This window comes from Cynara cardunculus, unplaced genomic scaffold, assembly GCF_001531365.2.
Source record: "Cynara cardunculus var. scolymus isolate 2C unplaced genomic scaffold, CcrdV1 Un_Scaffold_1399, whole genome shotgun sequence".
Lineage (NCBI taxonomy): Eukaryota > Viridiplantae > Streptophyta > Magnoliopsida > Asterales > Asteraceae > Cynara > Cynara cardunculus.
Genome location: NW_020200758.1, coordinates 65975 through 76117, shown reverse-complemented (window position 1 = coordinate 76117; position 10143 = coordinate 65975). Strand labels below are relative to the sequence as shown.

Sequence of the window (10143 nt, the reverse complement as noted above, 5' to 3'; positions counted from 1 at the left end):
ATTGAGCAGAAAACTCAGGGAGTCACCAAGGACCTCGAGGCTGGAGCTGTTGCTGTTGCTGACTTGCTGTCGATCGCGATTTTTACAGCATAGTTGCTGACTTGATGTCGATTGCTGACTTGCTGTTGTTGCTGTCGGTCGATTACTCGTTCGTTCGTGAAAAGATGAATTGTGAACTGAAGTCGAGTCGCAAAGATGAAAAGAAAGGGAATGGAAGCGAAGCAGACCGTTGGCGTGAAGGAGAGATGGTGGCCAGTTTTTTGAGACCTAACTTATCCAAAAAATCTAAGCCCATAAAATAAGAGAAGCCCAATAAATCTAAGCCCCTAAAATAAGAGAAGCCCAAAAAATTGTACCCTATAAAATATCGAGATATCGGTCGATATTTACTACAAAATATCGCTACATATCGGGAAAATATCKGACAATATCGCCGATATTATCGGGAACGATATTTTGGGCGATATTTAGGAAGCGATATTTTTCTTTCGGCCGATATACGATATATCGTCGATATATCGACGATATATCGAGATTTTTACAGCATAGCGTCAGACTGATGTTGAATATCCTCCATTTACCTGTAAAATTTCTAAAAAGTTCGATTTCGAATTAATTGAACAACGGGGAGCCTCTGATCAGCACAATACTTCATCTGATAGTACTTCCTCAACTTCATCAAGTTCGAAAGATAAATTGAGCCTCCGAAGGTACAAGAGCAATCGGTGGACGAGCTCAAATCCCTGCTATATGCTAAATTGATGGCATCCCAAAATCCCGATGTAGAAGATGCAGATTTGGTTGGGCTTCTGCGACATCAAATTGATGAAAACCCCCCTGTTCGAGCCTCTGAGTTTTTGGCCTTTCAGGATGTGGTTGCTTCTAGCTTCACCAAAGTTAGTAAGTTAATCACATCAAACACACAAGTTCTTAAAAGCTCAATTGATGCCCTTTTTGAACGGGTATCTATCCTAGAAGAGACTTGCAAAGCTCAGGCCACCACACTCAAACGAAGGCATGATGACCCGGAAGATCCAGATCATCATGAGGGGGAGAGGAAAAGACAAAGGGTGGTTGAGTCGTCTGCTCAAGCTCTAAGTGTTGAAGAGAGCCAGCTACTCAAGACGTTAATGTTGAAGGTTCTGCCCCGGAATCTACAAGGGAAAGAATTATTGAGGCGATTGTTGTAGAAGATGATGAAGAGTTGGAGACAAGTCCAGCGATCGAGCAAATGGTTGAAAAGCCGGCGGACTCCACGGTAGGAACAAGGTTGCTACTGGACTTGTCGGCCAATGATTTAATGACGTTTTTGCTACTGTACTGGGTGGAGAACAAGATTTCGGAGAAGATATTGAGAATACTGACGAGTTATCTGGGTTATACTTTGACTTTGAAGCTGACATCAATGATGAAGACCCAATATTCCCATTTCAGGGTGATCGTCAGACATTGCCGGAACCATCCACTGCAGTTGAAGCCGGTGCATCCGATACTCCCAGAAAGCCATTTGATCCGACCGAGATTTTTACGAAGAATTATGTGCCTTTTGAAATTCGTGCCAATGTTCCAGGATATGACAGGGCTAGAATCCGAGAGCTTTATCTTGAAGACATCTATTTTGGCATCTTCTTCCGGCATCGCAAAGCTCTAAGTGGTGATAAGATTCTTGGTATCCACAAGGAAACCAAAGAATATCGTTTGGAGTACAAGCACTTCCTTAAAGCCAAATGTCTCCCTATCAGTGAAGTAAGGACCAAACATCGAGTTGTGCCAATTAAACAAATTGATGCTCAAAGACTTCTCAGAATCTGGTATCCGGTATTCACGGTGACACGACAAGATGGTAAGTTCTGGAGATTTAGTGAAGCTGGCTTCTCAAACTTATATTTAGAAGACCTGGAGTATATGTACCATGAAATCCGGAACATGACAAACAGAAAAGATGGAGCTCTTGTTGCCCTTAGTGCAATAAAAAGGTTTATGCGCAGTCACGTTAAAGTTGTTATGGTTATTGATGTCCAAATGGGACTTGAAGATAATCAAAGAATTATTAATTTGAAGAGACCTAATCAAGAGCTGGAAGACATTGAAGCTTATCCGCTTTATATAATTCTTGAACAACCGGAGTTTGGGGTAATATACGATGCTGAAGGTCGAATAAAGAAGTTTTTGAGGTTTAGTGAGCTGAACAAGTTCTCTGATGGGACTATTCGAATGGTGAGACGGGCACTGGATTCAAGGAGAGTTAATAATGATAAAGCTGTGGAGTCGGAGAGGATGAGTTCAAAAGATAGATATTTGTTGATCAATGCCCTGAATCTACTTGAGGAGAAAAATTCAATATCGGAATGCACTAAGGAGGCTGGAGACAATTCTCGGACTCAGAAAGACAAGATTTACGAGAGTTCGAACTTGAATCCAAAGGGGGAGAATGTTGGGTTCAAGTATGTGCGTTAAAGATTGTATTCAAGTTCTCCATTTTTAATATGTTTTGTAATAGATAGGTTTAATGCTTTCCTTAGTATAAATAGTCATTAGCCTTGTAATTGTCATTAACTTTCTGTAATCAATCTGATTAGTGCTGTAATTCTCTCTCAAGAAATACAAAGAAAGATTTGGTGATCATTTCTCTCTAATCTTCATCTTGTTCTTAATTCTTGAAGATTTGATTCAGATTTGCATGATTTTGGGCTTTTCAATCATCTCTCCTATTATTATCCTCCGTGGATTAGAAAGCTGAACATCTTCAACATCAATGCTACTTTCAAAGGATTAAGGAATTGTTAGTCAAAGTGTAAGGGGCAATAACGCTCAAGTGAGATCAATAATGGCCATGTTTTATACTTTTATAAGGTAGCTTATTCTTTTAGCTTATTGAAAAAGCCCCATTTGGTTAGCCATAAGGCAGCTTATAAGCTAGTCGCTAGCTTTTTTAACATGTCCTTTTAGATAACTTTACATTGTCATCTAGCTAGTTCATACCAAACATGACTACTTTATCAACTAGCTTATAGTTTGGCAAACATGGCCTATGTACCACATTAAAACATAGTTAGCCATGTATCAGCTAGAGGGTCATGCTGTAAGGGAAACATCCCCCAAGATACATAGACTGTTTTAGATGATGTAAATGTGGGTTGGAGAGGATGGAACTTTAAAACTTTAATTAGAAGGAATCAGCCCTCATTTTCAACTAGAGAACTCTGTTAATCTCACACACTTAGGGGTTGTTCGGTTGGTTTTCCATTAAGTCCTGTATGGATAAAGTTGTCTGTATAGATAAAGTTGTCTGTAGTGATATATCTAAATTGTTGTTTGGTTGTTGTGCTGAATAAAAATCTGAATAATGAAACTGACTATTTTACCCTTTGATTTAAACAACATTAAAGATCAATAAGATTGCATACAACAAATCAATAACCCATATCCAAGAACAACAAACACATTTTTGTACAACTTTTTGTAAATCAACCTAATTACAACAAGCAAATCAAGAACCCATATTATGAATAACATGCAAATCTAGAAACCAGATTATGAATAACAAGCAAATTTATGTAGATCAAACTTTTTTACAAGATTGTAACCAAAGAAAAAAAATAAGATTGGTAACCAAACCAAAACCCAAAACCCATATACAAGATCAGAAACCAAAGCTTAAAAACAAGATCAGATCGTTCTCTACAGCCAAACTGAAAAGATGAAGAATCGAAGAGATGAAGAACTGAACAATGGTAGGAGACGACATGAAGTGAACGGGAGATTGCCAGAAAATGAACCAGGAGATTGCCGGTTTTCTCCACGAGGAACTAGGAGATTGCTGGAGAAGGAACCATGAGATCGTCGGACAACCTTGGAGACCGGCCGGAGAAGGATGCTAAGGGACCGAAACCTTGGAGAATCGTCGGAGAGCCTTGGCAGGGAGAGAATGAGATGAATATGTTGGATCTAGGGGAGAAAAAGTGATCTGATTGTTTTTTTGTTTAATTAGGGGAGTGTTTTACAAAGGGTAAGAAGTAAAAAAATGGCTGAGTGGATATGACTCCCCTTTTTGGGTTGAGCAAATCAGCCTCTTTCTGGCTCATTAAGTCACTTCCGAACACTTACATATGGCTTAGCGAATAAGCCATACATGCTATACAACCCATCAAGCCGTTACCGAACAACCCCTTAGAATTAGATTCCAAGATGAAATCGCATCTTTGCACCTCACTCCAATCTAAAGGTCCTTTTTGTAAATTCTGCTTGTTTAGGTGGCTAAAATGAAGCCCAGTATAAACTCTCGGAATGTGAACCCTTTAGGGTTCCTAGATATTAGTAACACCTTTCCAGCATTTGATGTACGCACCCTTGTGTAAATTACACTCGCTAAAATCACTTTTCACAAATTTCTACCATTTAGTTCTTTTTGGGTACTCCTTTTGTTGCATAATCATTGCTTGCAAGTGCTTTTTATCAACTACTCCCTCTGTTCCAAAATAACTGTCCACATTTCCATTTTAGTTTGTTCCAAAATAATTGTCCACTTTCAAAAGTAAGTACCTGCTTTCCAATTCTACCCGTTAATTATAAGATGGGGAAATTCATTACTTCCTCTTTGTGAAAGGGTAACATTGTCATTTAGTTGAATAACATTTCTAAACTGTGTGCCTTTTTTCATTGTGGACATTATTTTGGGAATGAAGGGAGTATCTGCTAGTTATAATTTTGTTTTCCTATCTGCTTGAGTGGCAACGAATTAACTATTACCTTGCTCTATATTTTGTCTTTTAGAGCAAGACGGTTGTGACCAATTGAGAAAAATGCTTCCAGCTGCTGAACAGGTAGGTTATTTCGTTTCTTGATAGTATTCATGGTTGTCTTATTTTAGTATGTCAACTTCTTCATTTGATGGCAAGTAAAATGGTGCTAAATTTAGTTTTGGAGCAAGTCTAATCAAGTAAATGAGTGACTATGAATCAATAGTCAATCCAGAAGTGATTCCTTAACACCAAAGAACAATCACCCCTTACTAGGTTGGTCAAATCCTTTGAAGGGGCTCTTCCTTGGCAGTAAAGACTAAAGGGCCGCTTACCAAACGCTTACTCATGTAAGCACTTACCGGTAAAATTCAACACTATCACTTGCTTACTAGGTAATATTCTAGTCCATCAAAACGGTATCCTATGCAACAATTTACCCGGTAAGCGCTAACCTGGTAAGATTCGTCGCCCTCACTGATAGGAACTGAAAACAGAGAATACTCAAGGCCAAGGGAATTAGCTATATTCATTGAAAGGATGTTGTGGAAACAATTGGAAGATCAGTAAGATTAACCCAAATGGTTATCTCTACTGCCCAAGCTCACAGAGCCAAAGGAAATACATTCAAAGGTAAAAACATACGTACTACCTTCTAACAGAATATCCTTATTTAATTGTTTCCCTCCTCTTCTCATGCATGCATAACCGAATTCATATCCACCCTACACCTGTCCTTTGAACCTTCTCCTCACATAAACCTTCCAAGGCTTGGGTTGTTGATAATATAAGTCATCTGGTCCATTGGGTTATTCCTCTGATATTGGGTTGTTGCTCTCTTGGCTATCATTCACTTACTGGGTAAAACTCTCGGTCCTTGTCTTCATTGTTACCGGATAAGATTTTTGGTTCTTACTATATTTATCCAGTAAGGTAATTTGACTTGGTAAGCACTTACTTGGGTAAGCATTTGGTAAGCGGCCCCTAAGCACATCAGTCAGGTAGGTGAATCCAACCTAAATACCAAGACGATGTTTGATAAGCTAGTTGTTAGCTGAAAAACTAGTTGTTAAATAAGTTGGCTGTTAGACGGTAAGTTAGTCCTATTTTGAAAAAACTAGTTGATAAGGTAGATGATATGTAGAAAGATCTTAAAGGACGTGTTAAAGAATTAATTGGAAGGCGCGTAATTGGAAAAAAGTAGAAAAAGGCCCGTGGAGCTTATTTAAACGCTACTTCAAGTAGCATTTAAAAAAGATAGCTTGTGATGAACTACACGGTCCTTTTTCAATATGGTAAAAAATAAGCTAACTTGTGGTAGCCAAACATGGCCCAAGATTGGTCAAATCTTCAATTCCAAGTCCGTGGTGAAGACCACTATATAAGCACGCAACCAAGTTATAAAAGGGTATCACCTCGTGTCAAGTATAGAATGATCGATGCAAGCCAAAGTAAGTCATTATGGTTGTTTCATCTAAGCCTCCTGCTCAAGGATGATTATGGTTGGTATACTTGACATATTTTTGCATGCAAAAGGAAGACGATGTAGACCAATTAAAAATGTAGAGATTTTCATTCCCACCCCCAAACCTAACCTTGAAGTTCAGAAATATATTCATTATGCTGGGAAAGGTCTAGATATATAGGGTACTTTGTGGCCTAATCATCTAAACACAGACCTTAATTCTATTTTAATTTCAAAATCTATATGCAACATGTGTAATGGAACACAGAAATTAGCCCTTGCTTCCTGAACTTTGTACCCTAGTTGTTGTATCAAGTGCCTGCAAACTTCAGCAAAATATCATAGTAGCAGGCTTTTATAATCTCTAACTTTCACCCCTTGGGACTTACTTTTCTGTGCCAATTCTTTTCAAAAATTTGTCTGATTCCAATTTCCAACATAAACAACATCGCTGGAGTCTGTGCATATTCCCCTTTTGGTTGGAAATTTCTGCATGCAAAATGATGTACTCAAATTGATAGTTTGATAGGGTTTCATATGATTTACCAGCAAAATTTGTGATTACAAGAAAAGAAACCAGCTTTGGAGAGGCTGGGCTCTCCCAAGGTTCACACCAATGGAATAACAAAACAGAATGAATGAACCCCCATCCTCCACAGAGGCTAAAAAACAAACACTAACCGAATCCACAGTGTGATCCCCTCCCACACACTACGAGGAAAGGAAATAGTATATTTTATTTATACCCCAAAAAAGACACGACCATACTTCCCCTCCCCTACTAATTCTTCTTGTTACGTCATGCATATGTGATCCGAATAGGAGGCTATGCTGTTATAGCGGTGAAAATACAAAATTGCAGTTAGGACCAATATTAAAATAGCGGTGGTATAATAGTGCATATAATATTTCTTAGAATTATATATATACATATATACATATATATATATATATATATATATATATATGCATACATAAACATATCATTTGCTTTAATTAAGAATATAGTTTCAACATCAAGCCATCAACTTAAACAAGTTTCACAAAATAAAATAGGAAAAGTATTCATAAACGAGCTAATCACAAACAATAGGTTCAGATCTAAAAAGCCCAACTTGGGTTGATATTAAAAAGAAAGTAATTGTTATGTTAATGGATCAAAGTTAAAACATAGTCCAGATCTAAAAAGCCCAACTGCCCAAAACAAAGACTCAAAATAATGCCCAAAAAGATAACGCAATTTGACCCTAAATATCGGTCAAAATTACGGTAAATTGCGCCGATAGTTGCTTTACCGCTATTTTCACCGCAATTTGACCACCTATATTCTGCTTAGGGCCGATATCCGAGATTGAGCCGCTATTGCGCCGCAATTAACAGCATAGATAGGAGGTTGATAACAGAACTTTTCTACTGGTTGCTCTTTGGTTTCTTTTGACTTTTCATGTGTTTATTTATCATACTTCTTTTTGGGAATCCTAGCTTTGTTGGAACCTGTTTCTTTTGTTAAGAGAATGCCAAGTGTGTATTGATTCAAGCTTTTGCTGCATGGTATTTAGTAGCCTTTTGAATTATTTAGTAACAAGGATGTGATTTACTTAGTTTTCTGATCTATGTGTATGTTGTATCAGGAAAAGAGTGAACATATTCAGACACATGTTGATTTCCCACTTCATTCAAAAAGGCACAAGATTCATGATAAAGTAACCTCTTCATCTGCTACCACCACCTTCCATGATGTTTCAGGTAACTGTCTACATAACTATGAATAACTTGAGATGCCTGTTGATTTCTTAGTAGAGTTGTTCATGTGCAGTGCTTTCTATATGATATTAGAAGTTGAGGAAAGTTTTAACAGAAACAATCTTGTATCACTAGAGTGCATAAGTGGGTTATTTACGAAAATAACCTTGTAACAGATTTCTTTTAAATGCATTAGATTTATGAACGCGTCCTGTCCACCTTTCTAGTCCTAAAACAAGAATGCCTCAAAATCTGTCAAAGAAAAATCTATCGGATGGTTATTCTCCTATAGAACCCATGCAAAACTACACGTTGACGTATTTATGTTCTCATAGTGTAAGAAAATTTACTCAAGCGATGGCTAGTGTAGTGGTGTAGGTGTAACAATTTGTTTCCTGCTTAAATATGTCTTGTGACCAAAAAGAACCCTTGAACAACAATGGATTCTGGTCCGATTGTACAACCGAGTCTCTATAACACGTAGGTTCAAGTTCCTTTGGAGATGTATGCAAGTTCCTTTGTCGTTTTAAAGAAACTCCAAAATTATTATATATATGAGTGTGTGTGTATTGTCCACAGACAAACAAGCTGATCAGAATCCAAGCCCAATGAAAGCGTCTAACCGTGTAGTACCAGCACATCGCAGGTACGGATATATTAGATTGATTTTCTTATCTTGTTATATTTTGGCAAACCAGATAAAAAGACACATGCGCATCAGTCACGTAGTTGAACAAAAATATTTATTAATCGCTCTCAAAATAATATCATTAACGGTATTCTTGTCTCGTTTTAATGTAAATGTTTTATTTTTTGTAAATTCTTGTTTTCCATACTGAAAAAGATCAATTTGGGGCAAAATGGAGAGAATGTAAATTATGTCAAAAAGTTAGGAGACAATTTATGAGTATAAAACCTCTTAATAGTTCCATTAAGAGACAACCTCTGAATCGTTAAGAGTTGACAATTTATGAGTATAAAACCCTCTTAATAGTTCCTTAGGGGTTGTTTGGTTACCTCTTAATAGTTCCATTAAGAGACAGCCTCTGAATCATTAAGAGGTGAATCTTGTTTGGCAAAAAAAAGTCTGTCTCTTAATAGTTCTAAAACCCTCTGAATGATTTTGTATCATGAGCCTCCCTTAACCATTAAGCGCCATAATTTCATTGTAAAAAATTATCAAACAATTATATTTCCTTTTGCACTATATCATGAAAGTCTCTTAATCATTCTGACTACTTAATCATTTTGCACAAATGGCAGATCAAAAGTAAGAGGGGTTCTCCTACAAGATACTGAAGATGATGATTAGATAGATCTTTGCCTCAAACACAAAACACAAATATTGCTTCATTTCTTTTTCTTTTATAGAATCATGGTTGTGTTTCCTTTTTTAGTTTTATTTGTTTCTTTGTGCCTATCTCTTTCTCTTGCTCACACTTTTGCACAAGCCACGTTCTATCCTTTTGAGGTAGAGGATAGGATTGGTTTGCATATATCTCGCTCTCAGGCCTTACTTGCGAGTGGGATATACTAGGTTTGTTGTTTCTGGTTTCTTGTTTACTAAATTCGGCTTGCGATAAGTAGGGATGTATGTTTCCGACATCATTCCCAATCAGCACGCATTCTTTCCATCGTTCTCTCAGCTCCTCTCAGAAACAATTACCAAGATTTTGTTACGACAAAATGTAGAGGTGGGCATGATCAAGGCCTGGAACGGTTGGATTATAACCAAATTAAATACAGTTTCTTTTAAATGATGGGTAACTATAGCGTCATGTGGGATGCTTGCCGATCGGTTGACAGACTGATTAAAGTGGATCAATCGGCTTAAGGATCGGAACCGATTACATGACAATGTTTTGACCAGTTAAAGGATGGATCATAATTGGTTTTTCCCCATCTGTAACTCAAAATTTATGGAATTTCAAATAGCATGACAACGAAGTGGGATGTCCCCTATGGTTTTAGCATGAAATGTTAGATATATGAATGACTAATGCTAGATGATCGTTTCGTTTGTTTGGTTGTTAATTTTAAGACCCATATAATTAACTAATATATGTACAAGTTTGATCTTGATATTCTAAAAATATTTAGGAAAGAAAAAACCATTTAATGTTCCATTCAAGGCAATGATTTACATGAAACTCGAAAAAATGGATTGACGTCACATCGGTCTTGGGCTGTTTGACT

General features: G+C 37.3%; 1 protein-coding gene across 1 annotated transcript in view; it reads left to right on the top strand.

Annotated features, from left to right (window-relative positions):
- The window catches only part of LOC112502431, a 46400-nt gene extending 36886 nt beyond the window's left edge, over positions 1 to 9514 (top strand). Inside the window, exons 6-9 of the mRNA XM_025106331.1 lie at positions 4774 to 4823; positions 7836 to 7950; positions 8527 to 8593; positions 9211 to 9514. Of these exons, the coding sequence (XP_024962099.1) occupies positions 4774 to 4823; positions 7836 to 7950; positions 8527 to 8593; positions 9211 to 9259 (281 nt within the window). The 3' untranslated portion in view covers positions 9260 to 9514. The remainder of the gene's footprint in view (positions 1 to 4773; positions 4824 to 7835; positions 7951 to 8526; positions 8594 to 9210) is intronic.
- The last annotated feature ends 629 nt before the right edge of the window (positions 9515 to 10143 follow it).